The 19,775-nt window shown below is 34.8% G+C and overlaps 1 protein-coding gene across 1 annotated transcript; it reads left to right on the top strand.

Annotated features, from left to right (window-relative positions):
• The first annotated feature begins 957 nt into the window (after positions 1-957).
• Positions 958-11,276, top strand: LOC110373314 (sodium channel protein Nach). The gene is made up of 11 exons (XM_064037932.1): positions 958-1,088; positions 2,549-2,743; positions 3,086-3,289; positions 4,997-5,132; positions 5,623-5,727; positions 6,046-6,244; positions 6,414-6,470; positions 6,604-6,682; positions 7,061-7,185; positions 7,604-7,698; positions 9,579-11,276. Exons 1-10 carry the CDS (start codon positions 958-960, stop codon positions 7,696-7,698), a joined length of 1,326 nt encoding a protein of 441 aa, XP_063894002.1. The 3' UTR covers positions 9,579-11,276.
• The last annotated feature ends 8,499 nt before the right edge of the window (positions 11,277-19,775 follow it).

Genomic DNA, 19,775 nt, shown 5'->3' with positions numbered 1-19,775 from the left:
TCGATTGTTTAGGTACTTATTTATTAAAAACTATAAGCTTCCGCCCGCGGTTTCACCTGCGTCCCGATATGACAGTTTCCCTCAGCTGGATGGTGACAAAAACATATCTTACGTCCTTCTCCTAGCTCTAAACTACCTCCCTGCCAATTTTCAGCTAAATCGCTTCAGCCGTTCTTGAGTTATAAATGGAGTAATTAACACGACTTTCTTTTATATATAGAAGAAGATATATTTTAAATTCCACTATTGTGATAAGTTTGAAAACTTATTGAAGAAAGTCAAATCAAGTTAGGTTGATGTGCTGTCGTCTGTTCATATACAGAATTATAAGTTTACACAATATATTTATATAAATACAGCATACAGACAAATAAAATCCATTTTATACATTGCGTGCATCCCATTTAATTGAATTTCAATGTAGCGAACACGTTGACTAATGAACACGACAGCATTACTGCGAGCAAATTATACTGCCGTGGTAATGATGATTTTATCGTACTTAAATGTTATTTAAGTTAATTTACATTTTTTTCTACAGTCACTGTTATTTACATTCTTCTACATAGGTACAATTGTTTACTAGGATAGGTGAGTGAAAAATTTGTGTCAGTAAGGATCGTTAACGCGATATGGGTTTTCATTAAAAAGGAATTAACTGTGACTGATTTTGAATTCTTACACATTTTACGATTTATTTAGATGCGTCTTCTTGATACAGTAACATTTGAAATTCATAAATCTACTTCAAATTAATTGCGCAATCTTTGAAAAACTACTGCATAACCTACTCAGAGTTTTCCTGTAAAATAAAACAAAGAAGAATCAATTAATTTTCGTATCAATCTAATTGCATAATTGGTAACATAATCATTATAATTAATTAGAACAAAACGAATACAGAGTAATATCAACCATGTCTTCTAACAACAAGGTCTAAAATCCTTTGTATAGAAAATGTCTCAGAAGGAAAATCGGGGCAGTTCGTTACTAGGACTGAAAGACAAAATACAGTATTTAAGTGATAAATGCGGCTTACAATGGCTCGGATACGTATTTACTCCAGCACCTACACCATTATTTAAAAGGTAAGCTTTTCAATTAATCTATACTTCTAAACTGTCTGTCCTTTTGTAATTTTGACATGAAGAAGTGCTAAAAAGAAGCCTACTTTCAATAAACGTTTCTGACTTTGACACTATACAATATTAGAAAGCCCTCATCTCAGGAACTACTAACCTAGTTGAAAAAATATTTCATTGTCACAATGCTCAATCCTTCTCCGTGTGAGAGGAGGCCTGTGCCCAGCAGTGGGACGATAAATAGGCTGTAACTAACTAACAATAGCCCGTTTATGGAGGAAGCCTAGGCGTTTTGTCCAGGTGCACAGGATGGCTTCAAAAAGCCATGGGTAAAACCGCTGCCGGAAGCTTGTGTAGAGAGCTTGTGTTGAGTTGGCAGACAAAGCTGTAGACTACTTTTTACCCACGTGCAAGAAATTGTTGTTCTAAGAAACGTATAAAAACAATACTACATGGGTTAGTGAGAATAGATAATTCCGACTGTTAATTAATTCCTCATAACTTCAAGAATCATAATAAATTGCTCAGCGAAATAGTTTTCATATTCTTCATTTTGCAACTCAACAAAGCCTGGCTTATCATCAGCCTTGTAAAGCCAGCTTTCTGTACTGTCAAAGGGATGGCAAGTACAATTATGAATTATCTAGCAAGACCCGCTTTAAGAGGGCGCACACACTACAAACTTTAAGTCGGCTGATAGTTAATTTGGCCTCAAAAATCAGTATGAAGTTGAATGGAAGTACACACGTTACAACGATCAGGGATTTGTTCGGTATTTATTTAACTTTATGCAATTACAAAGTGAATTACAAAGGCGGACTTACTGCCATAGGCATTCTCTCCAGTCAACCTTAGGGTGACTGACCAAAAACACCAAAACTGTGATTGAATTTACGATTTTCAATTTGTTTTTTTCAACCACGGGTCCTGTTATAGTTGGCCGACTATTAAGTCTGCAGTGTAGACTCAGGCTAAGTCAAAGCATTAAGTTTCCTCCTAACTAGGTTGATCTCTCGTCTTTGACTGTAATAAGATGCTGAATAGAAATATCTTATAATGACGCTGGTGTCATCTAGGAACTGCGTAGCGCTTTTTCTCGTCCTTTTTACTGGATGACGCGGATAGATGAGAGATTACTCGGAAATTATTCCACAAAACCTGTAAAAATACCTTTAAGTAATAGTAAACTAATGAAATGAGAACTAGTTTATACGCCAACTTTTTGCTTATGATCACTTTTTTAACGAATTAACTGCAGCCAAAGCTACTAATATTCAAAGACTCATTTAACTAGTCTAATAAATTTATCAAAGTATGACAGATCTGATTTATTACACTTTACCTCAGAAAACTATACGTCATCCAATCCAAATATAACTCTACCTTTCGCCAGCCTACTTTCCAACAATATCGGATAGTCCCTACTAAAAGGTGACATGCTTAAGATGCTACCACTTTTTTCCCAGATTATTCTGGCTAGCCACAATAACAGCTTGCTGTGCATGTTCCGCGGTGGTGCTGCGAGGAGCCCTAGCATTATACACGACTGATGCCGTCTCTTACTCCGTGGAAACTGACTACCTGGAGTGGGACACCCCCTTTCCAGCACTGACGGTGTGTGAGGAAGCTAATCCTGCGTGGATTAAGAAGTATTTGGTGCAGTAAGTTGGAGTTCTATAAAGATTTAATGCTTAAAGTTAAACGAGACTACAAAAGTCATATTGCTGTAGAAAATTATGTTCCTCGGATATGACCGTCTTAAGACTAGGATGACCGGTTCAAAAAGTCTCTTTAATAAGTTCTGCTCGAATATTTTTTCTGCTTGGTTAAAAATCTGCTTAACACCAATAAGAAAAAATATATTTTTGAACCATCCGTCTAATTCACAAGGAAATTCAATTCCCCCCATCTTCTATATTTTCAATTTTACAAAATTTTTTTAGTTTGTTTAGTTTTAATGATGGTCATTAGCATTTCCGATTTGATTAATTGTCTCTTTCTAGAAACAATCTGCCAGCATCATTAGCCACTTTCAGCCAAGAAGTGAGTTTCCGAAGCGTAAAGTTCTGCCGCTCATGTGTCTCTTGTGAAATGGGCAAGACTTGTGTGCAGAACTTTCTAGAACTTGTCAATGGAATCAGGAAGAAATGTGATGAGCTACTTACTGACTGCTGGTGGGATGGCAAACCTTTCCCGTGCTGCGAAAGGTGGGTTAGAACAAGCTAATATGTGCTCTAGAACTATTAACATAAAGTCTGAATTTTATAAACTACGTGACATAGCTTAATTACTGTTGTAGCATTTTATAGTTTTAAAGTTGGAACAAAATCCTGCAATTAAGGTTGGTTTAAACTACTAATGAAGCTAGGCTAATAAATCTAGCTTCATCTGAAATTCATTCGCTCTTTAAGTAAGGCAGAAGCGTACTATCCTTGCTAGCGGCGTTCAGCTCCGTTCACATTGGTTCGATAATGTTTCTTTTTAAAATTGAATAATTTTCGTAAACAATTTTGCAAGTGTCATGAGCAGGAGTTTTTAAAAAGCATGTTCAGATGTACTCATTCCCAAATATTGTTTTTTCAAAGTTAATGATGGTATGGCCCAAACTTATTTAAACCACTGTCGTCCTCTGAGTAACTGGAGTCCAGCAATATAGCTAATGCGTACAGTGTTTACCCTTCAGAAATACAAAAAAACCTACCGTAGTTTCCTTAGAATCCACCACATCCTCACACACACAGTCACATCTACTCAAGTAGTGATCTTTACTATATTACGTTGTACCAATATACTTCCACACTTTACTATATTAACCTCGTTGCACTCACTTAACCCGTATGAAGTAAGCTTAAAGACGTCCTACATTCAGGTCCTACGCTACAAAATGAAACGCTACAATTTACAAGTGAAAATGGTAATATTCAAGCCATCTTGATCGGGTTCCGTGCCAAATTAAATTCTGTCCTGTATTCAGAAGCTGTTGGCTGCTAGCTTTTAATTAAAACGCTTAAGAGGCATGGTAAACTCTGAATGGAGGTGTCGCATTTTAGAGTCATTAGGACGCAGTTTGAAGTAGGTATTCTTGCATTCTACTACAAAAATAAGATGCAGCATCACACATATTGAGATACATATCGATAAGTCAGGTACCGAGGTATCTTTTGATTTCTATTGTTATACCACTTTGACATAAGTATGAGTGAAATACACTATTGTAATTTCAATATGATGCACTTTACATGAACACTGGTAAAGAGGGTTTATCCTCAATAATAATTCTGCACTATAGGCATCTACATGTTTTCAAAAAACCTGAACTTTTAATACGCATAATGTTAAATTCAGCGGATAATTATTTTAATAGGGACAAAATTGAAGGGAAGATGGATCTCGATTTTACTTATTCTGCTGAAAGTTCCAACGTCTTCTATAAGCTGTGTTTAAAATGTACCTCACCTTAATGTAGGTTAGACTAACACCAGCTAAGAATTAGGTCTTCCCTATATTAGCCAGACTTAATTAAAGATAGGCAAGGTGTTTCGACTTTATAGCCTGTGTAACGGACGAGAGCATTTAATGCTGGGTTCTAAAGAGAACGCTTTAGTTTTACTGACTCATTTAGTTTAGGGGTAATATGGCAAGAGATCATACTTCCTTCATCACTCACTAGCACTCGCTTTTGAAGGAGAAGAACTTCGTCACTGATTTTTTAGAAACAAAAACAAAATTTTCAAAACCAACTGAAATTGCATGTCAGTAGGTGAGACAGGTGTAGGTAATACTATTGTATGTCCACAACAATCCTTTTATAAATTTTCCTTGGTCTTAAAGTACCGCCAAATAGGGCAATAAAGTTTTTGCTTTATACTTCCTTACCTCTATCCTGTATTTAAATGATTTTCTTATAAATTCAGGTTTCACCCGATAGCCACAGAATTCGGTAAATGTTTCGTGTTCAACTCTCGCTGGACTGGTGACGAGAACATTATTAACATCAATAGGCAGACTGGTCTGCCAAGTCTGGTGTTTTCTGCTACACAGTCTATTAATGTAAGTCTTTTGCTTATTATCTTCTGCAAAAATATTGTAGTAGTAGGTAAGTAGGTATAGGCTTAGTTTGTGTTGTGAATTTTAAACAAATCGACTGCCTTCCGAATCTTTCATTTCTGTTTGTTTTAATTTTGGATAGGTTACTACTACGTTATTGATCGAAAACTGGTGTTTTGGGTTCCCACAGCTAACTGGTGTTTTTGGTGTTTTCGGACTATTGAAGAAAACCCACAGCAGATTCGAGCATATTTTGCATAGTTGGAAGTTTTGCATAGCTGTATGCAAACTACATAAATGGAAAGCATAAAAAATGCTGTGAAAGTTTCTTGCACTATTACTATATTTCCGCTTAAACCCTAATTGTTCCTTTAACGTTTTCCTCCCATTTACTCCCAATAGATATACTCCTAGCATACTTTACCTATATAACTTTCCATCAAATGTTTCACGAAATCCATTCATCATTTTTCCGTTATATTTTTCGTTACAGATATGGATACACTCTCCCGATGACATGATAACAATGGCCTCTGAAAATATATTGGGATTCTGCGGCACTCTACATCGAATTACTGATTTTGAGGTTACGTTGAAGGTACATTCTATTTCTTTAGTGGTCCCATCACTGTGATTGTTCCAATCTTCTTTACAAGTGATCATGAATTAAGCTCCTTAAAATCTTTGGTTGAGTTTGTTATAATGAATGTTACAATTGGCAGTTCAAAATCTGGCCTTAGTAAAATTTATTCCAACCCAGTTCCCCAAGTCGCGAGGTAACTATTTCCCGTGCTCGGATTTAAAAAGCAGCCTATTTTACAACGCAGGAAATTTTCAGGTGCTCGAATCCCCGTTATCTTCAATAGAAATTAATGTAGATTAAGATCTACATTAATTTCTTTGTTTACTTCCCCAGGCAGAGCACACAATAAGTGACGTCTCAGTCCAGCTCCTCTCGTCTTCCAATCGCGACTGTCTGTTTACTCACGAGCGGCCAGAGTTTGCCCACCTTTGGCCGTTTGCCCGCTATTCGTACAGTGCCTGCATTATGTATAGCCGAGCCTTCGTGCAGGCCGAAGCTTGTAACTGCACTCATCATTTTATGCCTCAGATTGGTATGTTAGGTTTTTGTTGACCTTAATAAAGAGCTGATAAGAAAGCTTTAAGATAAATATGTAGATTACACATTTAAGTTTGCACAATCGGAAAAAAATAACGGTTTAGTAAAGATATATGGTGCAATCCTGCTTAAGATTATTTTTGATCAGTTTTCAATATTTTTAGGTAATATACCAAAATGTGATTTCGATGGCTTAGTTTGTCTTCATAAAGCTAAGAAAGGTGAGTACCTATTGAGTAGTTTTTCTGTTGAAATCGACCGCTAACAGAGTTTTGACACCAGCGAATTTCCCGCTCGGGTTTTCGACATCGTGTTGTTTCTTTTCTCATTATTTTCTCTTTTTCATTGTTGTAGAGGATTTGAGTACTGAGCAATACCATTGTCCAATGGCTTGTGAAGAAATTATTTACACTGACATCCATGTCGCTTGCCCGTAAGTAAAACCTAAATGGAGTATTACTATTTTATGTGTAAAGTATTTCTTAATTATCTACTAATATTAATATTAAATCTGAGCCCTTGACTGCAACGTCTATGATGCGAGGTGTCCCTCGAAGTATACAAATCTCAAATGGAATAGGACAAGCCGTTGGCCACGTGTTTTGTCATTAGCACATTTTATCATCATAATTTTACAATGTCGAGCTTTTATAAAGGTCAAAAATGATATTTAATTCTAACACTTTTCAATTAACCTAAACAAAACACGCAGTTGCGACAAGTAGGTCTTTCGCGATGTTGATGAAATTGCAAAAAAAATAAATATCAAAAAGTGCTCCTACAAAAATATTAAACGTACATTTTTAATCAGTCGCCAATCAAGCAACGTACCTGAAGAGCTACTACGCCGTGGCACACGAGGTCGTGTGAGCCTCGCCAATCACCCCAGCCTGAGGGTTCGGCGACAAGCCATCAGGGAACTACTGGGGCTCGTTGGTAAGTCCATCAATCAATGTCCAAGTGTCAAAAATTGCAAAAAGGCAAAAAGCGAGGCTATTAGTGTGCTATAAAGGCTCGGTATACACAAAGAGATACGACAACACGTAACCTACCTCAATCTGTCCTGCAATCGATTTTCAACCTTATCACAATAGTGGAAGGTTAATGTTTGATTGGTAAAATTTGACAGATTTGGGTAGGTTGACTTGGTGTCTGTACATACAATTGGGTATTTAGCTAGGTCAAAAAACAAAATCTTTCATCATATTCATTTGATGAAGCATCTTAAAACAATGTCATTACAATTTTCATCTTCATGAAAATATAATATTAATTTGTATTTATTTTGTGTTTTTGAAGCTGAGGATATGTTAGCTCCGATAGAATCAAAAGAATTTTTATTATTTTGTTTCAGTGGACGTTGGGGGTGTCATCGGAGTATTCTTCGGCGCATCGCTCCTCAGTTTCATAGAAGTTATCTATATACTGTTCATACGAAGATATACATAGGTAATCCGCTGCTATTTTAATTAGTTTTCGGCCCAATGGGACTTTCAAAATGTTTCTTATTTAAAATCATACCACTGTTTAATATTTTTGTATCAAAACCTCTTTGAAATTTTTTTCTCCTTCAGAATATTGGCTGATATTCCGATTTTTTCCTTCAAAATTGATTTATTTACAACCTGTGACATTTGTACGAATCGAATTTGAAAACCAGAATATCACTTGAAATTGGACTGAACGGAAAGAAATAATTTCAAAATGACGTTTATCAAGCAGCCCTGTTCAAAATTGGTTTTCAATTTCTATCCAATTCTCACAAACAGTCAATTACAATGGCTATTAAATTATTAGTATTGTTATTTTTGCTTCAAGTTTTTACAATAGATTGCCAAAATTATGACAGTAGTTATTACCAAGCACTGAAGGCCTTGAGTAGACCACGTACGTATGTTTTTATGTATTTTGATTAGTTTGTATAGTCGCCAGCACCAGAAGCTACTCTAATCTGATATTTACCCAATCAACAGTGAACTTTATACTTAAAGAGATAAAGGCGAAAACTAGAAATTGGCAGATTACTATTTAGCTTTATGTACTGGCTTCTCTATGTTCTACCAAAAATGTGGTCTAACTCTCTTATAGAACAACAAGGTAGGTAAACATATTACTCTCTGTTGACAAATAAACTTAAGCGACATAAGATTGCACAAAAACTATCATAACTGGTAGACCACTTTCTTGGCCCACTGTACTTAAGAATAATAATTTGATTCTGCAAGTCTAGAATCAAAGTTTGGGAGAAATTGAGAGAACCACTCGAACCAAACGGAATCGAAATTCCTATTTCCCAAAGGAGTAATACTATCGATCTGTGTGATTTAAGAAAATCGTCTCAGCATTTAAATCTTAGGAGTTGAACACGTCTAGTTGAAATAGATCAGAAGATCCTTACTCCCTAAGTTAAAAGAAGACATTAAAGTTAGAAGTTTAATAATGTAAAATGGCACAACCAAGTTGTCTTGTAATTCAATACTAATAAATTCATTACGTTCAAAATAATATCGTTACTCACTATGAGTTGTAATTTTTGTTGTAGCAGAGAAAATCGAAATATAATTTACAAAAAAGTTCGTACAGATTAAACACTCTTCTATTTCAGTTTTTCTTTTAAAAAGTTATCTGCTTTTTGGAATCTCAGATAGTTTTTATTTTTAATGTCACTTTGAGAGCAAAATTTTCTGCTTCTACTCCGTTTTTGAAAAAATGAATTCTAAATTATCAGTTTGCCTATGTTTCACCATATTTACACTGAATGTTCAAAATGCACATGAAGTCCACCCAAATTATAGAGATATAGACAGAGTTTGTAAGTACCTGATTTATCAGTCTTCCTTTTATGAATGTCAGTTCTTCTGCATAAAGATTGGCTAGTAATGTAAAAAAAAGTTTGGTCTGTGGGTCGTCATAGGGCTTTGAAGGTCTCATTAGATCTTTTCTTCGATTTCATAGAATATCAGTATTTTGATTAGGCATTAGGTAATATAAGGTTCAGTGTACCTACATCTTGCTTGTGTGTCATTGTTAGCTGCTTTTAGGTGCCTACCACTCTTGCAAACTTAACGCATATGCTAGGTGCCTTCACGTTTACAGACGTATCCAGGCGTCCCCTTAGAGCGACGTGAGCGATAAGGTGATTTAAGTGGCCACCCTGTTCTTTTCTTACGTAACAGATTATCTATCAATAACAACTGCATACCGTTCATTTCGACTGTCCTATCCTACAGCTTAGTTGAAAATTTCAATAAGTTCACAGTAGCAATGGTTTTCAATTCCTTTGGACGGCTTACGTGAATCAGTTTATTAATTTAGTACATTTTTCACAGCAGATCTGGATAATTGCAACGAAACCGAATGCTCCGCTCCCTGCATCGGTGCCGCTCCGCCGAAGGTTTGTCCTCCGAAGGTCCCTGACTGCCACTTCGGCTGCGCTTGCCATACTGACTGCGATATGGGCATCGTCTACTGCTTCCAAACCAAAGACTGCCTCAGGCCTAGAAGATTCTTCACCAGGCGCAGGAGAGTCAGCACCCTCAAAATCACAGTTTAAAACCGTTTCTAAATTATCGCTTGTTATTTAAATTTCATCTGCTTCATTAACTTTATCATTTATTATATTTATTTCATTTCATTCATCATTTATAACGCCAAATCAATCATCAATTTTGAAGGTTTATTAGCTACAGGCGTATGTATTGCGAAGATAGTATAAGGTATCAAATAACACAAGATATTGTGTTAGTAGTCATTGTTTTTAGTAGATTAAAATTAGAGCATATTATAATAGTTCATTATCTCATACCTAATTTAGTTGATCTTCAAGCTCAAGGCTTATTAACACTACATCTCAGCCACTGGTCTTATCTTATGTTAAGTTTTCAATAGACCTTGCAACCAGCAATTTCTTAATCATTTCAAATTCTTAGTTAGCCTCAGAGGATATTTTGTGTAGTTGACGGAGTTTTATTATAAAGCAGACTCTGTTGAGAAAGTGCGAAAAATAATATTTGATTGCAGTGTACTGTACCCTGAAAAATTCTCCAACTTTACCAGTGTTGAAAATAGAACACTGCAATTGATTATTTGCACTTTCTGGTCATTGCTTTCATAAGTTATTTGTGCACAAATATATTCAGATGGGGATTTTGATTATTTAGATCTACTCTGAGATTAAGGAATATTGCTTGGAATACTTACAGTAGCTTATATTTTAAAAGCACTATTCATTCCTGATTTGTCATCTTCAATATATTTTCCATGTTTTGAGATTTTGTAGTGTTAAAAAGCATTATGATCATTCAACAGTTCTACAATTTTAAAACTTTGATGTATATGGTAATTTTTCTATTTGGTCTATTGTAGTATTTTCTTTTTATAATCCACTCAAATTCAGTAGACTACTAACACAACTTCATTACAAGTATACGCCTAAGTCATCTTTTCAAAAAATCCTATTCTTCTCATGTATCATTATCATTCATTATAATCATCATCATACCTATTTATTATATTAAAGCCGTGTATTTGCATTTTATTTATTTTCATATCATTAAAGATTTTGACATAATTTCCAACGTCAGTTACATTACTTTTAATATTACAATTATTTATTTTACTCAGACATCGTGCCCTCGTTTTCCCATCATGGTTTTGATTTGAAGCTTTCTCACTTACCTTTTCTCTATTCATAGTGGGGTGTAGTTTCAATTTGCCTTCTTATATAATCACTACTGCCTTTCCTGTATTGTTTAAAACATTAACATTGTCTGGTAGAATCTTAATCGTATGCATGATTATTTGTATAGTTAATGTCATCGATAAACCACTAGTAGTTCCCAGTATTTTTCATCTAGCAATCGTGCGTAGGAGTTTAAGCTTCTCAGGCAATTTATTGTTTGAAGTGTATACTAAATTCTATGAATTTTATAACTTGTATCGTCCAAATGCTAGTGATTTGATTTTGTAAGTCTTGTGTTGTTTGGTGATTTATTTTCGTGTGTCTAATAAATGCTAGTTTATTTGAAGTTTTTGTTTAATTTAGAAGATTACTGTTCCCCGTGGCTCTACTCGCATTCCAAGCGATACTACTTTCAGCACATGAGTAAAAAGAACTAAGCATATTCTCTGCCAGACACCTACATGCATAGCAAGTTTCATTTCAATCGGTAGTTTTGGTAGGTATGAAAGCGTGAGAGACACTGAAATCTTTCCTAATCTTCACATGAAGATTAGGAAGGATTATTTTACGAGCCGTTTTACAAGTTCTTGCACTTTTTGATCAAGACATACCTACTAGTGAACAGTTACACTACTAGATGACATAGCAACTACGTAAATACTGTATTTTCATGAAACGATTGAGTATTTCATGAAGTGAGCGAATATACGATTTATACGACATCTTTATTGTAACGATCTATATCGAGATCAGTCATCGATAAATATTTTAGGTATCGAGTTATGAAGATGAAAATCACTCACTAAAATAGCTTGACGTGGGCGTGTACAGCGGGGATACAAAGCGATCTCAAAGATTTGAGTTATGTTTGGTTATGCAAATTCTGAAAAAATCTGCATGGACTGTTTCCGACGGAATCATTCGAACTAATTCCTTATTAATTAGGCAGGCTGAAGAATAAAGCCAAACGGGCATAAGTGACCTATTTTTAAAATTGTTTTGTATATTCTCTTCCTTTTGCAATGATTTTTATCCTACAAAAATAACTGGTACCGCATGAAAACCGATCTAGCCAAACGCGATATAATCGTGCACAAACATACATTCATGTTAAACTGAGAACTTCCGTTTTTGAAGTTGGTTTCATAAACTAAAAACACCACCCTGTACCTATGAGTTTTGTAGGTCGTTAAACGAGAAATAATATAAAAAACGTGTTTTCAATAAAAATAAGATGAAATAACTTCTGTAAATGAGTCTAATCGTAAACTAGAAAAAATATCGCAGCTTCGTTTGAAAATACAAAATTGAGATGTTCTGTTAATAAATACATCTCGTTAAAAATATTGGCATGGATGACGTCTGACGGCTGATTTCTTTATCCGATTAATGTTGGATTTCAATAACTGATGTAATCCATTGTTTAGCGATTAGAGATTTAATTTTGAAACCCGCAGTAAAGGTAATTTGGTGTCAAATCAAATCGTTTGCAGAGAATGGGTACAAAATAAGATGTTAAAATTATACATAGTTCCAACACATTCCACTTTACGGCATACAAAAGTAAAATAAAATGGTTTATTAGGTACATACAAACATATAAAAATTTTTTAACACCTTATAAACCTATTTTGTTCATACTGTGCAAATAAATACTTTGACTTTGCATCATTGCCCAAAAAAACCTCTCGAAATTCAAACAAATGTGCGAAAAACCAAATAAATTATTATTCAGGTTTTCCCGTGTAGCGTTTCAATTGTTAGTTATTTATGACAATCCGCTCCGATTTCAGGATATTGTATTCACTTACCGGCGGATACAACGTTCTCTTGGTGCCAATTTTACTGTAGGAGGATTGATTTTGAATCGAATAACCAAATTTCGAATATAGTTAAGATGGATCATGATATCGGGACTTGGAGAGGCCTATGTCCAGCAGTGGACTGCGATAGGCTGATGATGATGATGATGATATCGGGATCGAGTTACGATGACTGTTTCTTTTATTTTTTAGCTTTTGCCAGTGGTTTTAAGAGCATCCCTGACAACCTCTTTACGACCCCGGATAAAGAGTAGAAAACCATCCTCGATAAATGGGGTTACTAAAACTGAAAGATTTTTTCAAATCGGACCAGTAATGCCTAAGATTAGCGCGTTAAAGCAAAGCAAACAGACAAACCCTTCAGCTTTATAATATTAATATACCTAGATGATTTGATTTCCATGAGTAAATAGTTAACCAGCATATAATTATGCCGGTTTGATTTTAAATTTAAATAAATAGCCTTTCAGCTGGCTAATAAGAGTCCTTTTATTACTGAAAATTGAATAATGTTTGTACAAGTACCGCAGATAGCAGTTACATACTTAGCAGTTACTTAGTTAGATACCCAAGTGTATAAAGGCTACTAACAGGGAAAAATATTAGAGTAAATGGAAAAAAAAACTAGCCAAGTGCGAGTCGGGCTCGCGCATGAAGGGTTCCGTACCATTATTTATAAAACGGACAAAAACATACGTTTGTTGTATGGGAGCCCCCCAAAATATTTATTTAATTTTAGTTTTCAGTATTTGTTGTTATAGCGGCATCAAAAATATATCATCTGTGAAAATTTCAGCTCTCTAACTATCACGGATCATGAGATACAGCCTGGTCACAGACGGACGGACGGACAGAGGAGCGAAAAAAATACCCTCCCGGTTTACGGAACCCTAAAAGCAAGAAAAAACGCACTTAAAATAAAACATGCCTATTATCTTTTTCATCTTTTTGTAACCATTAAAGGTCGGAAACGAAGGTAATAATTTTAAATGTTTATTCCATTTATTTTCATAAACGAATATTTTTCAAAAGCTTGAAATAAAATTTAATTTCGTCCTTAATGTCGTACCTCGGAAGCATCGAGGCAGAATGATGGAAATACCTTTGCATGAATTGCAAAAGCGCGGGAGCCTCGCTTGAAACTGTATATTAATAGTTTTACGTAAGTCTTTGCGCTTTAAAATGTTTTCAGCTTATGCTGAAACAGGTAAGATTCAGTTTGGAAACTTATGTTCGAGTGAGTTCTGTCAGCAGTCTCTATAATGAATTTTGTCTATGAACTTTTAAGTCTGAAATATACCTAACGTTAGGCGTTATACTAGTTATTGTTCTTTAACCTGCTGATCTTTGAAATCATTGTCTGTTTTAGTTTAGTTTACAGTCGAAGTAAGTTAATATTTTTCGAAATACCTAGTGGATAAGGTCTCCGATTCCCAGATAAAACTGAAAAGAAACGAATAGATGGACAGCTAAATCGCGTTGGTAATATGTAAACATTTATTTCATTTTTCAGGCCGCACACATTAAAAAAGTACGCTTAATTCTCAATATGAAACGCAGTTCTACAAAGAATATTTATTTTCTTTCACAGCCGTATTTAAGCCCCATACAGTTTCAGTGCATACGAATATTAAGCACCTAACAACGGTTGACCGAATTGCAATCCGCGAGTCCTTTTGAAATTCACTCGCAACACGCATAGTGAACGATTTTATTAGATTTTTATGCGAGTTATTCGATTTGCGTGACAACGCTCTTCACACGAGTGTGGGCTATGATTTCATTTTCTAGACTTTGATGGGATTCGTGATAGAACACCCTTTATTTAAAAATAGTTTCGGTAAATGGGTGAAACCGCGGGAAAATCTAATGTCTTATACTTACATATAGATTTATAGAGAAATCAATCTTTTCCAAATTTTCGCGGTGGCATAAGTTATACAAGGAATTAAAAACATTTATTTATTTTCAATTTTTGTTCACACATTCTTCAAGTACCTACGAATAATAATTTGCATAGACCTCTAAACTCAAGGTTTCCCGTATTCAAGTAAGAGGATATATCTATGTTTCTCCGTAACTCAGGAAAAACTTCTTTCTTGTATACAACTTTCGTGGAACTTATTAGTTTATTAGCGTACATGCCTTTGAAAGAAGAACTCTGTAATGTTTTCCACGTTTGGGATTAACCTCATTGCGGGATTCCTTAAGGTCTAAGGATTTCTTAAGAAAGTCTCAAAAGGATTAACTTACTGCTTCTGTACTGATATTGGATATCTGAAAGTGCTGTTTTGTTTGTGAATCTTTCGCAGTAAATTGACTAAACTGTTTTGTAGATTGTGCCGGAGAGGTTCTTAATTTTTTTTGCAGGGCAGTCAAGAATGCGATTGAAGCACCGGGAAACCGACAGTTCAATACTTGCATCATCATCATCACCTTCCTGCCCTGTTCCCAACTCATTTCGGAGTCGGAGCAACATGTCTTTTTCTTCCATTCCTCTCTGTCAGGCGTCATACTTACATCCACTCCCTTCTGCTTCATGTCCTCTTTCAGGCAATCAATCCATCTTTTCCTCGGTCTACCTCTGCCTCTCCATCCTTCAATACTTTATGATATTCAAAAGAATTTTTTACTAAATAAAGACAAAAATAGGAACTATACATCGTATTACTTTAAGTCCACAGCTGAAACAAAAAAGAATTGTCGCTTCGAGCGCTCAGTACCTACGTATAAAATATCCGCTATTTATCCGAGCGTGGTTCTCTAGTCTAGTTAAACCAAGGGGTTTTATTGCAACACTGCTTTATTAATAACCGGACACTTAATAAAGATCAGTTTCATGATATAACTAGCGTTTATTAAAAGACTTATATTTAGCTTGTTATATTCTATTCCAGGAAATGAGGACTGAAATAAGTAGTTATTTTCTTTGTGTGGGCTGACATGTGTATCCAAAATAAACTTGGAAATCTATAATTATAACTTACCTGTGTGTGTGTATGTTTTTTTACTTTTCAGGCGCAAACAGATAAACGGACTTTGACTAAAGCGGTTGGAGTGTAGCAAAGGCAAAAAAAGCAAGGCTTTTGGGACTTTAAAAAAAAATCTTAAAAAATGAAAATTTCTGAAAATGCCTAGTTTTTTTATTTCCATCGTATAGCAAATCTTTTTGGGTATTCTATACGATGGAAATGAAAAACTAGGCATTTTCAGATTTTTTCCAGAAAGTCCCAAAAGCCTTGCACACTCTTTGCTACACACCAACCCGGGAACGGGATGTAGTTATGTAGTTTCCTCGGAAAGAGGGAGAAGGATCAGTCATTAGGAATACGGAAACATTCAAGGTTCAAAACCCTAAATGGCCAGTAATGACGTTGTATGATAAAACATTGGTAGACTTATCGATCGGTCCGTCACCAATACGTTTGTTTTGCTCACCACTTATGATTAATCAATCAATTATCCCCAGCTAGCGGGTAGTTGATGATTAATGATCTATTGCCAATATTTAACCCGCGACGTAACAAGAGGGGAGTTCACTTTTGCTCCATATATGTATGTACGTCTCTCTGTAGCAGTTCTTAAACCAAATTCCAGTGCCAGTTTGTATTTAGAAATTTCATCGAAATCGGCTCAGAAGTTTGCAAGTTATGACCTGTTTTGACAAAGGGAAACAAGAAACTAATATTTAACTTAAATATCAACTTCAAAGCCAATGCACAAAGCTGAAATATACATTAACCTTTGGTGATTTTAGGACGTGTAGGTACGTGCCTGCATATTTTCATACTACACGAAAAAGTCATTCTTTTTCATACTGGTGAAGCGTCAATGCCTTTTTCAATTCAAATAAATAAATGGAACCAATTATTTGGTAACTTTGATAATCAACAAAACTGCCCTCTTTCTCGTTATTCTTTTTTCCCGGTGAGACTATTCACACGCCTCACCACATACTATAAAGCATTATTTCTTCCGCAAAATCTCATACATTTGCAGGTAGTGACTAGCAATTTCTTATGTAAACGATGAAATACCTTGTCTGTGTGTTTATTGAAATAAGTTTTACCCAAGATCACTGAAATGGAAATGCAATCTCCATCTTTGTTTCATATTTACATGTCATGAATGAAATCTCAGACTCACATACATTATATGTTTAAAAGAAAGTCGTGTCAGTTACTCCACTTATTACTTAAGAACGGCTGAACCGATTTAGCTGAAAACTGGCAGGGGGGTAGTTTAGAGCCAGGAGAAGGACATAGGACATAGAGCTTTTATAACAAAAAATAAAAATAAAAAATACAATTATTATTTTAATATATTATTCCGGACATACAGCGCCAAATCTGCCGGATGCCACTATTCCACGCTAACGAAGTCGCAGGAAAAAGCTAGTAATGTGAATAAATATAATCCTTAATGCGAAAGTAACTTTGTATGCTAATCACTCTTTCGCGAGAAAACCACTGTTGCCTTACATACTACACACAAATCGTAGTTGTAACTTATACAGAGTAAAATTGATGTACATTTGGGTTGAAATTGACTCCAATATATAAAAAAATATTTGCACATATCTCTTTCAATTAATTCCGATTCAGAACTTTCATACAAAAAAAAAAGAATAGCCGAGTTAGTAATTTCACGCTTCAAAATTGGCATGAAAAAACTAAAATTGACTGAAAACTGCGTAGCTAAAATATGGCTAGTTCTAAAATGTCTGCATATTACACGGGGTCGACTAGTTTACATTCTCAATAACTTCCAATATAATACAGCTCGCGGTTTTATACGGAACCAACCAATTTCGTTACTGGAAATTGGTTTTCCTCTCGACCTGCTTTTCACGGCGAAAAACTATTTGTGAAGTTATTTTTTTCCAATCATTCGGTTAAGATTCAGTTATGAAATGTGTTATTTTATTTCGATACATTCTATTGCTATCAAAATTCAAAGTTTCATTGTAAACAGAGACAAGTTCGAAAAAAAAGTTTTTCTCACAAAAAAAAATTTGATCAAACGAACGCTTAGGTATAAATAGAAATCCTTAGATAGATCCATTTTTTTGATGCTTTTTGGACAGTGAATTTCTCTAGGTTTCTACAACCTTATTTTCTAGTTCCAAAAACACATACATACCTACTTATAAATAGTAACTATATTAGTTTAGGTCTATATCTAAACCTGCTAAACCTTTAACGTACTAGGTTTAAGGCTAATGGCATCAAAGGCGAAAAATTCTCACACATGCTTTTAGTTCCAGTCTGCTTTTACAGCAAACTTATTTAAGGCCGTGGTTAGACGTTAAGTGCACGTCGCGAGCTATTTGTCGACGATCGTGTCGTCATGCCCTTATTCCCTTTTATTAAATTTCAGCACATGTGAGTGATGAATATTAGAAGACGTGTGCCATATTTTTGATTTAATATTATTTTAGGATACGATGTTCTGAGTACGTAGAGTTTTTATTCAATACTAGCTGTTTTCTCGCGGTTTTACCTGCGTTCCGTAGGAACTATTGACCGTAATGGGTTAAATATAGCCTGTGTTAGTTGGGAAGAGTGTAAGTAGCTTTCCAACAGATAAATAAGTTCTCAAATCCGTTCAGTAGTTTCGGAGCCCTTAGGGTAGAAACCAACAAAAAATTTCCTCTATAATATTGACGAGTAATGTACGTATTTGGACCTACAAGATACAAATTGATATTTAGGCCCATGGTTTGTGAAAAATGGTTAGCTATAAGATTCTATGGACTTATTTTAAAGACGAGACTTATTGAAATGGGTATACCAGTGTCTTCTAAAAAAAAAAAATGGGTTTCATTTGGTTTGGTTGCTGATAATTTGTTAATGCAGTTTGGTACATACTTTTGTGTGAGTTATATATTAATATCATTTTAATCCGTATACATATGGCTTCATAACATTAAAATTAAAATGAATAATAATACGTAATATTCAATATTTAACATGATCCCACTGTAAATCAGAACCGTTATACCATTATGTTGCGAAATCACGAAATGTAATTCCAACGTACATTTTCAATATAAATGTAGATTTTCGACAGCGTATTTCGACAGTTTATTGAATAATCCGTTTTGGTACAAACGCAAATAAACATTTTCACAAATTACTTGAAGCCGGAAAGGATTTCTGTGTCCACTTAGGTTTTGTTCTTTTACGGTACGATAAAGAAAAATTTATATTGTACCACACGGCCGGGAGTGTCCCATTTTGTCCATTAAATAGTGGTCACTTTGTTGGAGGTAAAAATGTTACCTAATTTAAGTTCTTTTGAAAGAGTTTATTTTTTGCTTTCAGTTGAATTTATTAAGTGTCGCAGAACAAAATGTAATATCTCTTACATTGCGCTTTTGTTTTTTGCTCATTTGTTTTAATGCACATACAAACTTAATTATAAAGTTACTTATCTAATGATCATATTATGTCTAAGTAATAGCATACTACATAGAACTGGCGTATCGAATATAAATATTATATAAATACACAGTAAAGTAAAGAAAAGAAATTATTCAAAACGGAACAACAACTCATGTATTAAATTAAAAAGATAATACAAACCGAAGTAGATAAAAGGTCGAAAATAAGAATAACATTTTCATCATAAACCCTTACCCTACAAGTAGCAACAAAAAATAACTACCTCGATCTTTGCTGACCGTTTGAAACCATAAAGATATCATTCTCACCTTCAGAACATAAAATGAAACGTTCCTTTTGACGCTATAAATCATTTTCAATGTGACACTAGCAATTGCCAAGTTCTCAAGTTTGGCAGAACTTATGGTTACAATAGTTAGTTTTAAGTTGCTCTACCGTTGTTATGCTTGTTAGGTATGTTTACATGTGTTTCAGGAATGTAGCTTCGGCTTGGATAAAACTGTTGAGATTTTGGAATATTGGGACTCACTGAACCGTGAAATTTTAAAGCCCTAGGCCGCCCATTTTTTATTAAGTATGTACCTACTTAAGTTTCTTAAAGAAGGAAAAAATATA

Source organism: Helicoverpa armigera, chromosome 14 (genome assembly GCF_030705265.1).
Source record: "Helicoverpa armigera isolate CAAS_96S chromosome 14, ASM3070526v1, whole genome shotgun sequence".
Taxonomy (NCBI): Eukaryota; Metazoa; Arthropoda; class Insecta; order Lepidoptera; family Noctuidae; genus Helicoverpa; species Helicoverpa armigera.
The sequence above is the reverse complement of the archived record's forward strand: the minus strand, read 5'-3'. Positions and strand labels throughout refer to the sequence as shown.